This window comes from Drosophila sulfurigaster, unplaced genomic scaffold, assembly GCF_023558435.1.
Source record: "Drosophila sulfurigaster albostrigata strain 15112-1811.04 unplaced genomic scaffold, ASM2355843v2 scaffold_47_pilon, whole genome shotgun sequence".
NCBI lineage: Eukaryota > Metazoa > Arthropoda > Insecta > Diptera > Drosophilidae > Drosophila > Drosophila sulfurigaster.
The window spans coordinates 260447-278888 of NW_026909745.1; the positions used below are offsets into that span (position 1 = coordinate 260447).

General features: G+C 42.9%; 1 protein-coding gene and 1 pseudogene across 1 annotated transcript; one reads left to right on the plus strand and one right to left on the minus strand.

Annotated features, from left to right (window-relative positions):
- Nucleotides 1-163: 163 nt before the first annotated feature.
- Nucleotides 164-7265, minus strand: LOC133850015 (NCK-interacting protein with SH3 domain-like; annotated as a pseudogene).
- Nucleotides 7266-7608: 343 nt separating this feature from the next.
- Nucleotides 7609-10494, plus strand: LOC133850023 (uncharacterized). The gene is made up of 3 exons (XM_062285983.1): nt 7609-7807; nt 7842-8519; nt 8579-10494. Exons 1-3 carry the CDS (start codon nt 7609-7611, stop codon nt 10492-10494), a joined length of 2793 nt encoding a protein of 930 aa, XP_062141967.1.
- Nucleotides 10495-18442: the final 7948 nt, after the last annotated feature.

Below are 18442 nucleotides of genomic sequence, written 5' to 3' on the forward strand. Positions count from 1 at the left end.
GTTTGTTTTGCATTTTCATTTCTTGTTATTGATTTGATTAGATAGAGATCGCGAGCAGTTGATTCATTTGTTTAAGGCTATCCGAAAAGTTATTTAGTTGCTGTTGATTTCTCAGTTTTGTAAACTATACAATTTAAAATTGAAAATATTTTTGGTTGGCTCACTTTGGTAGCCTCACTAGCAACGCTTTAGATTGGTATTTATTTGGGTTTTAGTTGGTTTTAGGAGTTGTGTTTTTTTTCTGTTTGCAATTCTAGATTCTGGCTCTGTCTTTAAACAATTGGGGAAATTCGTTGGCGATTTCGCGCACTAACTGCTGATCGGATGCACTGCATTCGGTCTCCTCGCAAAAGATGCGCATAAAGATCTTCATGAGATCGTGCTTGCGATGCTGATGGTCCTTATAGTTTGTGTTGCGCAAAATGCGACGACACAGCTCCAAACAGCACGGACGTAACTAACACCCAGATTATTAGTAAGGTAATTATATAATACATATATTATTACTTACCACATTGCCCGCATCCAGATCGGAAAGTTGACGCACCACAATATCATGAGGTCATTGATATGGTTTGTATAAAACATGCCAGCCGTATCCGGATGACTGAAGATGTCAATAAACATGCGCAGCACCGTGTTCATGTGCTCATTGTTATGCTTCAGCAGTCGCGTTGGATCATGTAAGTATTATAGTATTAATCACAAAATAAAGTACACATTGTTTGGCTTTACCTTTTCGATTGAGCAGCAACAAGAGCATCTCGGTGAACACTTTGGCTGTGGGCCGATTCTGCATGGCTTCGATGATCACATTCACCGCATGCTAGCTAAACTGCTGATTGAATGCCAGTATCAGAGCGATCACCATATCCACCAGCACCTCCGGGTTGTTGCCCTCGACTATTTCAAGCAAAAAGCTGGCAAAGTGCACGTCCAAATAATCTGCAAAAGTTAAGAACAAATTATTAGATATCTAAGTGAATAAAATAATTGAAAATGTTCAAATCTATATCCAACACTATGATTATATATATGAGAAATTATCTGACGAAAATATCGCATGACAATATTTAACGTGGAACAACATGTTTTTATTTTAAGTAAAAATAAATCCTATAGCTCTTGATTAGCACTTTTATTAGAGCCAAAATAATTTTGACATTATTTTTCTGTTTAAAGATAATTGCAAATATTATCGAAATGAACGCAAAAAAATAATGAATTTATGTATTTTATAGTTCACCGACAAATCCGCAAGCTTTGCAACTGCTCTAAAATTGGGTCTTAAAAGTACCGCTCCCACCAATCCAAGATCATCAGTTTCCCCTCATCAACCAGAAGAACAGTCTACGAACAAACTTGAAACAATGATATGTAATCTTCAACATAGTATGATGGAGTTCATGTCATTCATGCAGACAACTATGCAAGATCTTATGCGAAACCAGAACGTTTTGATTGAGCTGCTTGCTGCTCAAAAACAGAATAAATAAATCAATGGCTCCACTCCGTATATCACTGTGGAACGCCAACGGCGTCTCACAGCGCAAACTAGAGCTAACTCAATTCCTTAATAATAACCATATCGATGTAATGCTACTCGCAGAAACTCATCTCACAAATAAATATAATTTTCAAATTCGAGGCTACCTATTCTACAACACGAATCACCCAGACGGGAAAGCACATGGAGGCACTGGGATTCTGATTAGAAATCGCATCAAGCACTGCTTCCACAATAGCTTCGCCACTAACTTCATGCAAGCTACATCAATAGATGTGCAAATGGATTCCCGATCTTTAAAGCTTGCCGTCGTATACTGTCCTCCTCGGTTTACAATATCAGAATCCCAATTCATGGAATATTTCAACTCTCTGAGCGAACAATTTATAGCAGCAGGAGACTTCAATGCCAAGCATACGCATTGGGGATCTCGACTTGTGACTCCTAAGGGAAGGCAGTTGTACAATGCAATAATAAAAGCAAGCAACAAGCTAGACTGTGTGTCACCTGGGACACCTACATATTGGCCAACAGATCCTAGAAAACTGCCAGACTCGATAGATTTTGCAGTCACAAAAAACATTCCTCGCAACCTGATAAGTGCCAACTCCTTATCAGATCTATCGTCTGATCACTCGCCTGTACTTCTTCATCTAAATCTACATCCAGTTGCGGTAGATAAACCATTCAGACTAACAACGAATAAAACCAATTGGCTTAAGTACAAAAAATATATAAGTTCGCACATTGAGTTGAATCCACGTTTGAATGACGAAGCTGATATCAACTTATCCACAAACACTCTAGAATCCGTCTTGGTCGCAGCTGCTCGCGTATCAACTCCACAAACGCAAAAAACATCGAACAATAACAGATACACGAACGTTGAAATAGAGCAGCTCGTTCTAGCAAAGCGACGCTCACGGCGAGAATGGCAATCCAACAGATCACCATCCGCAAAACAAAGGTTAAAAAACGCTACACGGAGGCTCTCAGCTGCACTTCGTCTTGAAGAAGAAAGGTCCCAAAAACATTACATAGAACAGTTATCCCCAACGAGCTCCAAGTTCCCACTTTGGAGAGCACACTCATCTCTCTGCGCACCAATCGAATCTGCAATGCCAATAAGGACATCCACAGGCAACTGGGCTCGAAGTGACAAAGAAAGAGCCGACAGATTTGCAGAGCATCTTCAAAATGTATTTCAGCCCAACACATCATCAAACGGGATCACACTGCCAGCAACATCAGATATCGACACATCAACGTATGAACCTATTGTATTTAGGCCACATGAGTTACTCAAAATCATAAACGAACAACTCAACCCAAAAAAATCTCCAGGATGCGACCTAATACCACCAAAAATGATTATTGAACTTCCTCTCTGTGCTGTTCGAGCTATTTGCCAGCTCTTCAATGCAATAACGAGACACGGACACTTTCCAGAGAGATGGAAAAAGTCGATCATTATAATGATACCAAAACCTGGCAAAGACCGCACAATCGCTTCATCATATAGACCAATTAGTTTACTAACGTGTCTATCAAAACTCTTTGAAAAATGTTTCTTGGCACACATTACCCCATATCTCAGAACACACAACAAAATCCCGATTCATCAATTCGGTTTTCGAGAAAAACACGGAACCATTGAGCAAGTCAACCGCATAACCTCAGAAATCCGAAATACATTCGAGCAAAGGGAGTACTGCACTGCGATATTTCTGGACGTATCACAAGCTTTCGACAGAGTATGGTTAGAAGGTCTAATGCACAAAATTTCAGAAATGCTCCCAACCAACACTCACAAACTTCTGAAGTCATACCTATACAACAGGAAATTCTCAGTAAGATGTAATTCAGCCATGTCCGATGACTACATCATTAGAGCCGGAGTTCCTCAAGGCAGCGTGCTTGGACCAACACTTTACCTTATCTACACTGCGGACATCCCAACGAGCAGGAATCTAACCACATCCACTTTTGCAGATGACACAGCGCAACTTGCTATACACCTGGTGGCAGTGGAGAAATGGCTATCCGACTGGCGAATCAAAGTTAACGAACAAAAATGCAAACAAGTAACGTTCACTCTTAACAGGCAAGACTGCCCTCCACTTATTCTTAACAACACAGTGGTTCCGATAGCAAATGTAGTAACATATCTTGGCGTACACCTCGATAGACGGCTTACCTGGCGCAGCCACATTGAAGCCAAAAGAACGCTCAAGAAAGCTCAAAGCCAACAGCCTCCACTGGCTTATCAATAGCCGCTCGCCCCTTAGCTTGGACTACAAGGTACTCCTATATAACACCGTCTTGAAACCAATCTGGATGTACGGCTCCCAGTTGTGGGGGAAAGCAGTGTGGATATAATGCAACGAACTCAATCAAAAATTCTCAGAACCATCACCGGGGCACCGTGGTACGTTCGGAATGAAAACATTCACAGGAACCTTCACATACCATTCGTCAGAGAAGAGATAGCACAAATCAAAACAAAGTACTACAACAGGCTATCAGTACATCCAAATCATCTCGCGAGAGCGCTCACGCGAGTTTCCAGCAGTTCTCGTCTTCGCCGCAACGACCTTCCAATCCAGCGCTAATTATTAGGACCACGTAATCTTTATTTCAGTTCAAAACAAACTGTTAGATATTGTATTATTTTAAGATTTGCAACCTTATTGTTAGACTAATAAAGAGAAGATCCAATAAAAACAAACTAAGCTTAAAAAAAAAAAAAAAAAATGTATTTTATAGTAAAATAAAAAAAGTTCCTAAAATCAATCTTAGCTCTAAATATAGTGTTAATCCAGAGGTATAAGAATAACCTTTACTTATTTTTAAAATTTTTTCAGTTTATGTTTTTTTACTGTAAATATCACGTGACAAATTTTGTCTGTGAATTAGCCACATAAAAATTTGTAACTTTCAAGTTAAACAGTCAAAATCACAGCTACGTATTACGTTAACAATTTGAGAATCACAGAGAAGGGAAGTTCAGAATTTACTAACAAACAAAAGCAAAGAGCTACAACACTTTATGCTTTAATGCTTGCCAAACTTGCAATAAGTGTTTTAATATCTTTAAAGCACGATATTTATAAGTCGATTAAAGCAAATTATGATAGTTTAGTTAGTCAATGCATAAGAAGTTTGTCAAGACAAACGAATTAGTTGATTGTTTTCCAAATTAAATGAAATGTCACAAAGAATTTCCCTAAATAACCTAGTAATTCCCATTAAAAGCTGCTTTAAAATGCAATTTGCTCACCTTGATGATTCACAGGCATCAGCTGGCCCAACGAGAATATTATGGTTAGCATCTTGACCAGCTGCTTAAACAGATCCAGATCGGCAAAGTGTGCCTTCATGTCTTTGACCTTAAGAAATTCAATGTTGTCCACAAATTAGATGTGCAACTTACAACTCGAGTGGCAGCAGTGAAGTTAGCAGAATGTCGACGATAATGTGATCAAGATGACAGGCAGCTGTGAAGGTCTGAAGCAGGAGGCGTTTGATGGACCAGCGTCTCTCCATCTGATAGTACTGCACCAGATTGATGAACATCTGATACTGATCGCGCGACATCTCATAGCAACTGATGTTCTCATCCGCATTGTTCTGTCCAGCACAAGCAGACAGAGAAGAGAATAAAAAAAGTTAATAAAAGGTAAATAAGCTTAATTCGTTTAACGGCCAAAATAGTGTTCATAAAAATAGGTGTAGCAACAGCATATTTCTGTGTATTTCTATGAAATTCTTTCCATCTTGTGTTTCAGTAAAGTGAGTAAACAATGCCACTAAATGCGTTACGTTCTTGTGTGACCCTTAAGTGGGTCAATTTCGAGACGAAGTGTTTTTTAGAAGTGGCCGTTAAGCGCAACGGTTGTGATGTGCAATTTTTTATAAATTTTGACAGTTAAGTGAGTAGATTTTGCCACTAAGTTCATTTTAGGAGCGGTCGCTAAGTGGGAAATAACTAATGTGTAATTCTGTGCAAGTAAACTTTGTCACAAAGTGCATTTCAGATGTGGTTGCTAAGTGCGAAATTTAGGATATGCAATTCTAACGCTCTTGAATGACAGTTAAGTGAGTAAATTTTGTCACTAAGTTCATTTTAGGAGCGGTCGCTAAGTGTGAAATAACTGATGTGCAATTCTAACTCTATTGTCTGACCCTTAAGTAAGTAAACTTTGCCACTGAGTGCATTTTAGATGTGGCCGCTAAGTGCAAAATTTTGTATGTGCAATTCTAACGCTCTTGAATGGCAGTTAAGTGAGTTAACCTTGTCACTAAGTTATTTTTAGGAGTGACCGCTAATTGAAAAATAACTGATGTGCAATTCTAGCGCTCTTGTGTGACTCTTAAGTGAGTAAACTTTGCCACTAAAATCATTTGGGGTGTGGCCGCTAAGTGGGAAATAACTGATGTGCAATTCTAACGCTCTTGTGTGACCCTTAAGTGAGTAAACTTTCCCACTAAGTGCATTTCAGATGTGGCCGTTATGTGCGAAATTTGGAATGTGTAGTTCTTACGCTTTTGTGTGACTCTTAAGTGAGTAAACTTTGCCACTAAAATCATTTAAGGTGTGGCCGCTAAGTGCGAAATAACTGATGTGTAATTCCAAATCTATTGTCTGACCCTTAAGTGAGTAAACATTGCCACTAAGTGCATTTCAGATGTGGTTGCTAAGTGTGAAATTTAGGATGTGCAGTTCTAACGCTCTTGAATGACAGTCAAGTGAGTAAAATCATTTAAGGTGTGGCCGCTAAGTGCGAAATAACTGAAGTGCAATTTAACTCTCTTATATGCCCCTTAAGTGTCACTAAGTGCATTTCAGATATGGTCGTTAAGTGCATAAGTTAGAATGTAGCTTCACTCACCAGTATTTCGACAAGTTCCTCAAGAAACTGTATAATATCCTCATCATCTTCGTAGAGCATCCAATTGCGCTGCTCCGTATCGTTCTTGCAATCGGCCAACTGGTTAAACAAATACTGCAAACGCTTCGCAGCGTGTGTGATGCCCAGCAGCTCCTTGAGCGTCGGCACTTTGCCGGTAACATGGACAGCAACTGGCTCCAGATACGGATTGATGGCCCCATTGTACAACTCCTCCAGGCTGGTCAACACAACACGCAATGCCTTACACGACAAATCGAAACTGAGATTCGTATTCCGACGCAGCTCATCGACAATTTTATAGACATCCGGTGACTCCACCTTCAGCTGTCCTCGGCCATTGCTCGATGATGACGCTCCCGCTGTTCCCGCTGCTGCAGCAGCTGCGAGACGATGCGATGGCGATGGACTCTCAATGCAGCGCTTGACTGTTGTCGGCACTATTGATGGCCGGATTTGTGCAGCCATTGCAGCCATCATCATCGACATCGACATCATCATCCTCATCGCTCGCCTCATCCGATTTATCTTCCGCTCCCTGGCTAAGACTTAGACTCTGTGGCTCAGCATGCGTTGGTTTTCGAGTCGATGACGACGCCGTCGCCGCTGCTGCTGCTGCCGACGATGAAGCAGCCGACGATGAGTTGGCCGCTGCTGCTGAATTGCCATTGGCTGGCGTTGCCGAATTTGAGGCAGTTGCAACACCGTTGGCCGCACTCAGTTGACTGGTCTCCTTGTATGTGGTGACCACATCTTCACTGGTCGTCGTTGTCGCTGTGGTTGTCTCCGATGGCTCCGATGTGATGCTATTATCCTGTGCCATCTCCGAGGCTGTGACTTTCTGTGCTGACGCTAGGTTAAAAATTTTCAATTAAAAAAAAATTATAAAAAAAAACCTGGTCGATCTGAACTTACTAGGGGTCTGAGTTGCATTGTCCGACAATCCGGTATCCGCTCGTTCGTAGAATAATATATAGGCATTGGATCTTCATTTCTGAGCGTTTGTTCCGACGCATTAAGTTGCCTTTCCAGTCCGTGCGAGCCCAGGTATCCGGGCTAAATCACGCAGTTGCGGCCCAATCGCAGAAGTTATGTCACTTCAGCATTGGTTCTCCGACGAAGCCGAGGCTCCATATCGAGACTTCGGCATTCGTAATTCCACAGTTGGCAGGCAAACTGCCCTCCTTCGATATGCCGCGAACTTTCCTAAAGGATCTACCAGCGATAGAGCTGGCAGATCCACTTCTAAAGAGCGCTCAGATCGATATACTAATTGGCGCGGATATCCTTCCGTCGGTCATCTTGAGCGGCTCCCGGCCAAACAATTGTGGCTCACTCCTTGGGCAGGAAACCGTGTTTGGCTGGATTCTTACCGGCCCAATCTCCCAGAGTATGTCGACAACTGTTTCTGCGTTTTCGACAAGAGTCGCCCTCCAAAGCAGACGAACAGCTCGACAGCCTACTTTCCAAATTTTGGGAGGTGGAGGATATTCCAGCGAAGCTGATAAAGGAGTCAGACTTCGTTTGCGAAGAAAACTTCGTTAAGACTACTTCTCGTAGCAAATGTGGTAGATATCGGGTGACTCTTCCATTCCGGAAGCCCGATGGCATTGAACTGGGTCATTCCAGATCTATAGCGCTGGCTCAATTTCTCAAGAACGAGAATCGTTTGTCAAGAAACGATTCTCTAAAGGAACAGTACAATGCCGTTCTCCAGGAGTACGTGGACTTGGGTCATATGACACCCATATCGCCTCAGGCGATTGTCACGACTCCTAATTTCTACCTGCCTCACCACGCCGTTTTCAAACCAGATAGCACCACAACGAAGGTGCGGGTCGTTTTCAACGCATCTTGTCCATCCTCGAATGGCAAGAGTCTGAATGATATCCTTCATTCAGGGCCCATTCTCCAATCGGATCTCACGTTACAGATCCTCAGATGGCGATACTATCGATATGTGTTCAATGCGGACATAACGAAGATGTATCGCCAAATCCTCATGGACTCAAAGCACACACCGTTCCAACGAATTCTGTTCCGCACGTCGGACGGTGAGATCCGTGACTTTGAGTTGAACACAGTGACATTCGGTGTCAACTGTGCGCCTTTCCTGGCTCTACGAGTCCTCCAGCAACTTGCTGATGACATACGCTTGGAGTATCCTCTCGCAAGCCGAGTCATTTCAACAACATGTACGTGGACGACGTCCTGGCGGGGACACACACAAGAGAAGAGGCCATCCGGACCATTGCGGAAGTGTGTGCAGCCCTGGACAGCGCTGGCTTCCCGCTGAGGAAGTGGACGTCGAACCATAAGAGCGTGCTGAAGGACATTCCAAAGGACCATCTACTTCGAGAAGATTTCCTTGAACTCGAAGACTCCAGTACGGCGAAAACTCTGGGCATCAGGTGGCAAGCTCACGATGACGAGTTCTTCTTCATGCCACCCGAAGTTTCCCATCAGGACTCCTACACGAAGAGGGAAGTGCTCTCGCAAATCGCTAAGCTTTTCGACCCAGCCGGGTGGCTGGCCCCTTTCGTTATCCGAGCCAAGATCTTCATGCAGGAGATCTGGCTGAGAACGCTCGAATGGGACGAGCATCTACCCACGGATCTTTCACTCCAATGGAAGGAGTACCTCCAGAGCTATCCTGCTCTGGGAAAGATCCGGATTCCAAGATGGGTCCAATTCCAGACACGAGTGAAGCTCCAGTACCACGGATTCTGTGATGCATCAGAAAGGGCGTACGGAGCAGCGATCTATGTCCGTGTGGAGACGGCGAACAAGGTTTCCACGCATCTCCTTACTGCGAAGACAAAGGTGGCTCCTGTCAAGTCTCTCTCAGTGCCACGTCTGGAGCTTTGTGGCGCCGTCCTGTTGGCTGAGCTATCTGCAGCCCTCCTCCTGAATCTGCCAGCAGAAAGTTTCCAGACTTTCTTTTGGACCGACTCAACAATTGTTCTCGCCTGGTTGAACAAGCCACCCTGCCGATGGACAACCTTTGTGGCCAATCGTGTGGCCAAGATTGTCCAAGCCAGCGACGCCAAGAACTGGTCGCATGTGCGATCCGAGCACAATCCGGCAGATCTTGCAAGCCGTGGTGTCCTGCCACAAGAATTGATTCGTAATCCTTTGTGGTGGCATGGACCAGAGTGGCTTCATCTCCCGTCGGAGCAATGGCCAACATCTCCAAGTCCCATTCCGGAGACTCTGCTGGAGCAGCGGATTAAGTGCAACGTCGCTAAGTTACCTCCGACTCCCGACTTCCTGAGCAAGTTCTCTGAGTTTGGCAGGGCACTGCGCACGTCTGCCTATGTTCTCCGATTCATCGATAAGAGTCGGAAGTTGGCAGTTCCAAGCTCTACCGTGGTCCAGGCGGATGAGCTGTCACGGATCCAAGAGCGGCTAATCGTCATGGCTCAACGACACACTTTCCAACAGGAATACCAATGTCTGCAGTCCAAGCAGCCGGTTCCTTCCTCAAGTTCAATCCGAAATTTGAACCCTTTCCTCGATGGCAAGGGGATTCTACGGGCCTGTGGGCGTCTGAGGGCGTCCCACTCGCTGCGTTACGATGAGAGTCATCCAATCATCCTCTCGTATTCCTCGTCCTTTGCACGACTACTGGTTCGTTTCACCCATCGTATATCCTTACATGGGGGTAACCAAGTCGTCATGCGGCTGATCCGTTCCAGATTCTGGATTCCAAAGTTGAAGGTCCTCGTTAAATCCACCATCAACTCCTGCAAGGTTTGCGTCATCTACAAGAAGAGATTGCAGACCCAAATGATGGGGACTTGCCCGGAAAGGGCGTCCTACTCGAGACCGTTCACGCACACTGGAGTCGACTTCGCCGGCCCATTCGAAATAAAGAACTACACTGGCCGAGCCTGCCTTATCACCAAAGGGATATGTCTGCGTCTTCGTGTGCTTCAGCACGAAGGCGATCCACTTGGAGACAACATCGGATCTCACGACGGAGAAATTCCTGGCCGCATTCTCCCGTTTCATCGCACGGCGCGGGTGTCCACACCAAATGTACTCGGACAACGGGAAAACCTTCGTTGGAGCTGACAAAGTGATCTCCAACGACTTCTTGGAAGCGACGAGGAGTGCATCATCGCACAACACGCCCACAAGAGCCTATCCTGGCACTTCAACCCGCCGGGCGCATATGGGTGGATTATGGGAAAGCCGGCGTAAAGAGTTTTCAAGGCACTCTTTTACAAGGCGACATCCACCTCGAAAGTATACGTTCGAAGAGTTGTCCACTCTTCTCGCTAAGATCGAAGCCTGCCTGAATTCGAGGCCGATTTCCCTATGTCCGAGGATCCTGCGGACTTACTAGCGCTCACTCCTGGCCATTTCCTCATAGGTGGCCCTCCTATTTCGCTGTTGGAACCACCAATTAATCAACCGGCCACCTCCATCCTCAACCGGTGGCAGCGACTGAAGGCTCTTCACCAACAATTTTGTTTCCGTTGGTGTTGATGCCAGATGACTGCAGGTGTGACCACTCAGGCCAGCTGACAGTGTGGTCGCGATCGCAAGTTATCGATAGCAACAAAGCTGGTATACTGTGCGTGTGACCGTGTCATACGTGCAGCAACACCTTCTTGGTTTCCTCTAGAGATGGTCACCCTGCCCTTTTAGTGCTTTTTCTATTCCGCCTTCTACCTTTATATTCGAATTTTCGCAAGCACATGCACAAGTACATTTTTCAAGTGTCGAATAAAAAGTTTGTAAAGTGAACAAACCCACTACGTATCAGAATTGAAAGTGTTTTTATTTATTGGAAAGACGCCCCCCTCCACATTTTGGTCCTTCGAGCCGGATATTAGATATCGCTCGACCCCAGCAAGCAATTGGTTGTCAAGATAAGTAATACACTTTTTTCTCCATACATTTTGTGCAAGTCTCGTGTTCGCGCCATATTTTTTTCCTTGTACCTTATATATATGTGACACAGCATATATATAAGTACATAAGCGTTCTACCGGCATTTTCTCAGCCATCTTTTCTACTTTGTGTATACTTGGCACAGTATATATATATATATCCTTATATGTATATGTATGTGTAAGTATCTATACAGTTTAAAAGAGTTCGCTAATATTTTCCGATTTGGCCGCGGTTGTGTGTACTTTGCTATTTCTTTTTCTGTCGTATCGCGTTTGTCTGTTTTTTAACACACTCCTGTGTATGCAATCTCTCTTCATGTTGTTATATCCAAAATAACAAGAGAGTTGCTCTTTTAATAGCAAACGCGCGTAGATCCACTACACTCCATATACATATATATATATATACATATATATGTCGAAGAATTACAGATCTAGATATGTTTAGTTTGAAAGTTAACGGACAGTATGTTAGGTAACATAATGTTAAATGGACAGAGCATCATTTGATACAAGCTCAAATGAGCATTACGCTTGCAGTTCTTTGGCTGATGCAATAGAGACAATATTAGAAGGATGATGAAATAGATGTGGTGAAATAGAAGAATTGGCGGAGAGAGACAGATGGCTTGCGAGTCAGTCTGCTTCGAGTGACAAGACGAAGAACATTGCAAGCGACTTGCTGTGCGAAGTGCCATTACATATAAACAAATCATGGAAGGAGATGAAGAGCCAATCACTCCAGTGCAAAATCAGTATTCTCCGACATCAGAAGTGAGATCGGTCTCGCCCCAAAGCGCAAAACAAATCTTTTCGGGAATTAATTAAATCGATGCAGATTCCCAGAACAGCGACGCAACCCAGTAGAAAAGTAACGCTTCCAAAGTTTTGTCCCGATACTGCGAACGCAGATGCTGCTGCTTGGTGTAAAACTGTTGACATAATCATGGCAGAGAACATGTTGGAGGGTAGCGCTCTCGTTATGGCGTTAAGCAACTCTTTGGAAGGAGGAGCATCTCAGTGGCTGTCACAAATCTGTTACAGTGGAATAAAGTGGCCGGAATTCCGAGAACTGTTTATCCAAAGATATGAAGGTGTAGAGACGTCAGCTGCCATATTGCTTAATATGTTCAGCAGTAAACCAAGGCCAAGCGAATGTTTGTCTGTGTATGCCAGCAGACAAGTAACGGCTTTACTGTCAAAGTGGAAAAATGTGAGCAGCGAAGAAATTGCCGTATCGATCGTGTTAGCGCATGCTGCGCAAATAGATAAACGACTGCAGCGATTATTGTTTACAACGAACATCAAAACACGAAGCGAACTGGAGCAACAATTGCGTGCCTATGCGTTTGGCAAGCGTAATGACTGCGAGACACCAGACTATACCAGTGTCCCTGAACAAAAGAAGCGGAGAACATCGTGGTAGGGAAAGTGCCACTCTTGTGGCAAACCTGGCCATAAAATGGCAGAATGTCGAAGCAGAAAACCGGGAGACGCAAGTAAGACAAAATTCAACTCTACTCGCGGCAGTGCCACACCAAAGAGGGATATGTCAACTTTAACCTGCTACAAGTGCGGCCAGTTAGGTCATATTGCAACCAAATGCCCGACCTCTTCATCTTCAAGCAAGGGCAACACTTATGAGAAGCGAGTGGATGTGTGCACCGTCGTCGACCCAAAGGGGATCATATACCAACACGGTGAGCCCGTTCCGTACTTTTTATACCCGTAGAAGGGTATTATAACTTTGTGCCGGCAGGAAATGTATGTAACAGGTAGAAGGAGGCATCTCCGACCCTATAAAGTATATATATTCTTGATCAGCGTCAACAGCCGAGACGATATAGCCATGTCCGTCTGTCCGTCTGTCCGTATGAACACCTAGATCTCAGAGACTATAAGAGATAGAGCTATAATTTTTTTTCGACAGCATTTGTTATGTTTGCACGCAGATCAAGTTTGTTTCAAATTTTTGCCACGCCCACTTCCGCCCCTGCAAATCAAAAAAATCTAATAACAAGCGTAATTTTAAAGCTACGAATTTTGGTATATACAGTAATAACTATAGTAGTTATGATCCCTGAAAATTTGGTTGCGATCAGAAAAAAATTGTGGAAGTAATTAAAGAAATACTTTTGTATGCGCAAAAACGCCTACTTACTAGGGTCTGAGTTGCTTTGGCTGACAATCTGGTATATTGTGCTATCTATGGTATATTTTGAATGCGGTACTATATCGATATACCACATATACCATTTGGTATATTTTTAGAATTTTGCAGTATATTTGGTATATTTTGAGAATAATACCGCAAAATATATTGCTTTTATTCAAAATGGGTAGCGGGTATCTCACAGTCGAGTACGCTCGACTGTAGCTTTCTTACTTGTTTGATTCAGGGGCAGAGTGCTCCCTATTAAAAGAAAAATTAGCTAATAACTTCATTGGCAAGAGAATGAATAACACTGTACTTATAAGCGGCATAGGTGAAGGATCAGTAACATGTTCAATGCAAATTCTGACCACTGTTAAGATATGTGAGTTTTCGATAGAGATCCTGTTTCACGTTGTCATGGACAAATATTTGAAGCACGATGCACTGATTGGCCGTGAAATTTTAGGTCAGGGCTTTGGCGTAACTATAGATGCCAATAAGTTTATTTTACACAAAATTAATACTGTTAATACCCTGTCTAGCACTGTTGAGTGGAATTTTATGGACTCCATAAATAGTGATGTTAATCTAACTCAGTCTGACCGAACCGAACTGGCAGAAATATTAAAACCTCACGCATCAACATTCATAAAGGGTATACCTTACCGACGAGTCAACACGGGTGAATTGGATATCCGTCTGATTGATGCCAATAAAACGGTAATGAGGCGTCCGTATAGATTAAGCGTGGAAGAAAAGATATTGGTGAGAGGTAAAATACAAGAACTTCTGGCAGCAATAGTCATACGTCCAAGCTGTTCCCCTTTCGCGAGTCCAATGCTGCTGGTAAAGAAAAGGACGGCAGTGATCGTTTATGTATCGATTATCGTGAGTTGAATGCCAATACGGTCTCCGATAAATATCCGTTACCATTAATATCGGACCAAATTGATAGACTGCGCGGTAGCAAGTATTTTACAAGTCTTGACATGGCGAGTGGCTTTACCAAATACCAATACATCCCGAGTCAATAGAACGCACAGCATTTGTTACGACAGAAGGTCAATATGAATTTATAGCAATGCCATTTGGCTTGAAGAACGCTTCATCTGTATTTCAGCGAGCCATAATGCGTGCTTTGGATGAAGTGGCCTATTCGTATGCAATTGTTTACATTAATGATGTCTTAATTGTTTCTAGCACAAAAGAGGAGGCCTTTAATAGACTTAAGGAGGTATTGCAAAGGTTGTCTAATGTCGGCTTCTCTTACAATATTGATAAGTGTTCCTTCTTGGAGCCAAGTGTTGAATACTTGGGGTATACAATTGAAAACGGAGAAATAAGACCAAAGCCGCGAAAAATTCAGGCATTGACTGCATTACAACCCCCACAGACAGTTACGCAACTAAGACAATTTATTGGCTTATCTTCCTACTTCCGACAAGTCATTCCTTGGTTTTCTGAATTAATGAAGCCCTTATATTTTTTAACGTCAAAAAAACAGCAAATTCGAGTGGCATGAGAAGCATGAGCAGGTACGCCAAGAAATAATATCTGCATTGGTTAGCGACTCAGTTCTTATCATCTATGACCCACAATACCCGGTTGAACTCCATACTGACGCTAGTGCAGACTGCTATGGAGCTATCTTAATGCACAAGATAAACGTTAAACCAAGAGTCATAGAATATTATAGCAAGTGTACTACAGGGGCTGAAACAAGATACCCCTCATATGAACTGGAGACACTGGCAGTGTACAACGCAGTGAAACATTTTCGTCATTATTTGCAGGGTCGTCCATTTGTCGTTTTCACGGATTGTAATTCGCTCAAAGCTAGCCGCAATAAAATAGAATTAACGCCAAGGGTCCATCGCTGGTGGGCATATCTGCAGTCCTTTGAGTTTGAGGTAGAATATAGAAGAGGAAACAGTATGGCACATGTAGATTTCCTTTCGCGCAATCCACTACCAATTGACAAGGTTACTAAGTCTACCAAAATAACGGAAGTACGTATATGCATGGCAGACATTACAGATAACTGGCTACTTGCTGAACAGCAGCGAGATATAGAGATTACGGACTTAATAGCAAAGTTGCAAAATAACGAACTGAGACATGAAGATGCAAAGACGTACGAAATGCGGTCAGGCATGTTGTATAGAGTAATACAGAGAAACGGACAAAGTCGATGTCTGCCGGTAATACCGCGAGCATTTAGGTGGTCCGTGATTAATCACGTACATGAGGCCATAATGCATTTGGGATGGGAGAAAACACTAGATAAGGTATATACGCAGTATTGGTTCCCAAATATGTCCAAATATGTGCGAAAATTTGTTGAGAATTGCATCACCTGCAAGCTTTCAAAGTCAACGTCGGGAAAGGCCCAAATAGAACTACACCCCATACCCAAAGTTTCCATACCATGGCATACCGTGCACATGGATATAAGTGGCAAGTTGAGTGGCAAAAATGACATCAAAGAATACGTGATAGTGCAAATAGATGCTTTCACTAAATATGGTCATCTACACCACGCTCTTAGCCTCGACACTAATAGTTGCATAGAGGCATTGAAGTCCACTATATGTATGTTTGGGGTACCCACTCGTATCATTGCCGATCAAGGTCGCAGTTTTGCGAGTGGTGATTTTAGGCAATTTTGCTTATCACAAAAAATTGACTTGTATCTGATAGCGACCGGTGCAAGCCGGGCGAATGGACAGGTTGAGCGCGTTATGAGTACCATGAAAGCAATGTTGACGGCAGTTGAGACAAGCAAGCGATCTTGGCAGGATGCCTTAAAAGAAGTGCAGTTAGCCATGAATTGCACGGCCAATAGAGTCACAAAGCTTAGTGCATTGGAGTTATTAATTGGTAAAGAGGCAAGACCAATGGGCATGATGCCAATGGTAGAAGAAGTGGACATTGACATTGAACATGTTAGATCAAAGGCCTTACAAAATATAAAGAATAGTGCTGAATATGAGAAGCAACGCTATGACAAGAATAAGGCTAAGATTGTAAGTTACAATGTAGGTGACCATGTCCTGCTCAAAAATGAAGAACGGCACCAAACAAAGCTAGATCCAAAATTTAACGGACCGTTTGTCATAATAGAAAAGCTTGATGGTGACCGTTATATATTGAAATCTCTTACAAGCAAGCGAACATATAAGTATGCCCACGAGCAGCTGCGTGCGATGGCTAATGAAGTAGAGGCAGATGAGTGCGAGAGATCGTCGACTGAGGCACTCGTAGGTACCATAAGCTGAGATTAAATCATTTACAAAGGCTATAGCCGTGTCATGTAGTAATCTGCGCAGTTACTGCATGGCGGGGGACTATGTGGGTCCAGAGGGACCAGTACGCAGAGTGTGCGGGTGAACGTTGCAGTGTGTGCAGTAAGAGCCTAAGAGTATAAAGTGATGAAGAGATGTTGAGAGAAGGAGTTATGGTACAAAGAGATGAGGAAAGATAAAAAAAAAAAAATGTCGCTGTGGCGGTAGATATGTTCGGTAAAATTAAGTTAAAAAAAAAAAGAAGTTGAGCAGGGCAAGGCACACCATTGAACTACAATGCATTTGATGAATTTATGAATTATGTTGTTGATTTTAATTTTCACTTTGTAATGGAGAATACTTTAACTTTTTTATTACTATAAGATAGAAATTAGCGGAAAATTAATGTAAAATAGAATTTTAAGTTACGAGAAATGAATGAAATTGAAATATTGAATAAAAGTTATTATTATGATGAATCTTTTTGAGAAGCATGATACGCGAGGACGCGTAAAGGTCAGGATGGCCGTGTCGAAGAATTACAGATCTAGATATGTTTAGTTTGAAAGTTAACGGACAGTATGTTAGGTAACATAATGTTAAATGGACAGAGCATCATTTGATACAAGCTCAAATGAGCATGGCGCTTGCAGTTCTTTGGCTGATGCAATAGAGACAATGTTAGAAGGATGATGAAATAGATGTGGTGAAATAGAAGAATTGGCGGAGAGAGACAGATGGCTTGCGAGTCAGTCTGCTTCGAGTGACGAGACGAAGAACATTGCAAGCGACTTGCTTTGCGAAGTGCCATTACATATAAACAAATCATGGAAGGAGATGAAGAGCCAATCACTCCAGTGCAAAATCAGTATTCTCCGACATATATATATATACATACATATACATACGACATATATACATCCACATACAACACACATACATACACGTACACTTCCATACACGACACTTACACACATATACACTCCGTATATGTTCCATACATACTGAAGTTGCATACTCAAGTCCAGTATTACCCATATAATATATATATATTATCACATACATACACGTACACTTCCGTACACGTTACATATACACTCCGTATATACTCCTCATACATTGAGATTATATATACCAATCCATTATTACACATACATATATATTATCCATCTCCGTATACGTATATAAATAGCAGCAATCCCACCGAGTAATAAAGATTCACGCTGCTGTTTGTGTTTTTATTTAAACAATTTTGCTTTTTCCAACACAATGTTGTTTTTCCAACAACGATTTTTTCCTCCTCGTCTGTTTTCTTGTGTCGGCTTTTCTCACTATCCTGTGACAGCCGAAGTTCCTATCCATTTTGTGCTTGCTTTCGGCTGTCCGCTTTATCGTGAGTCTGGGTTGAGAAGAAGACTCTAAAGTGCTAAAGTGACTGCCGTAAAGAGCCAAAAGAGCGAAAAGGACTCAAAACACTCGTTAAAGCTTCCGACCACAGCTCGTCGCCTGTCGTCCGCTTCGCCCGCTCCTTCGGGGTCCAAATCCGCCACCCCTGCCGCTCAACTCCGAGTAAAAGTCGATCGTGCGTCGCCGTCTGCTTCTGCAAAGACTCCGCCGTTGCGTACATCTTCGACTTCTCCACGTAGTCAGGCAACTACCCGTTCCGTCCAAGCTAAACTTAG

What these genes read in the sequence shown, in the direction of transcription:
- LOC133850023 (XM_062285983.1), top strand. Translation starts at nt 7,609, where the DNA reads ATGCCGCGAACTTTCCTAAAGGATCTACCAGCGATAGAGCTGGCAGAT. An exon ending in TACCGGCCCAATCTCCCAGA is followed by an intron (nt 7,808 to 7,841) that starts GTATGTCGACAA and finishes GTTTTCGACAAG; the next exon opens with AGTCGCCCTCCAAAGCAGAC. An exon ending in AGTGACATTCGGTGTCAACT is followed by an intron (nt 8,520 to 8,578) that starts GTGCGCCTTTCC and finishes ATACGCTTGGAG; the next exon opens with TATCCTCTCGCAAGCCGAGT.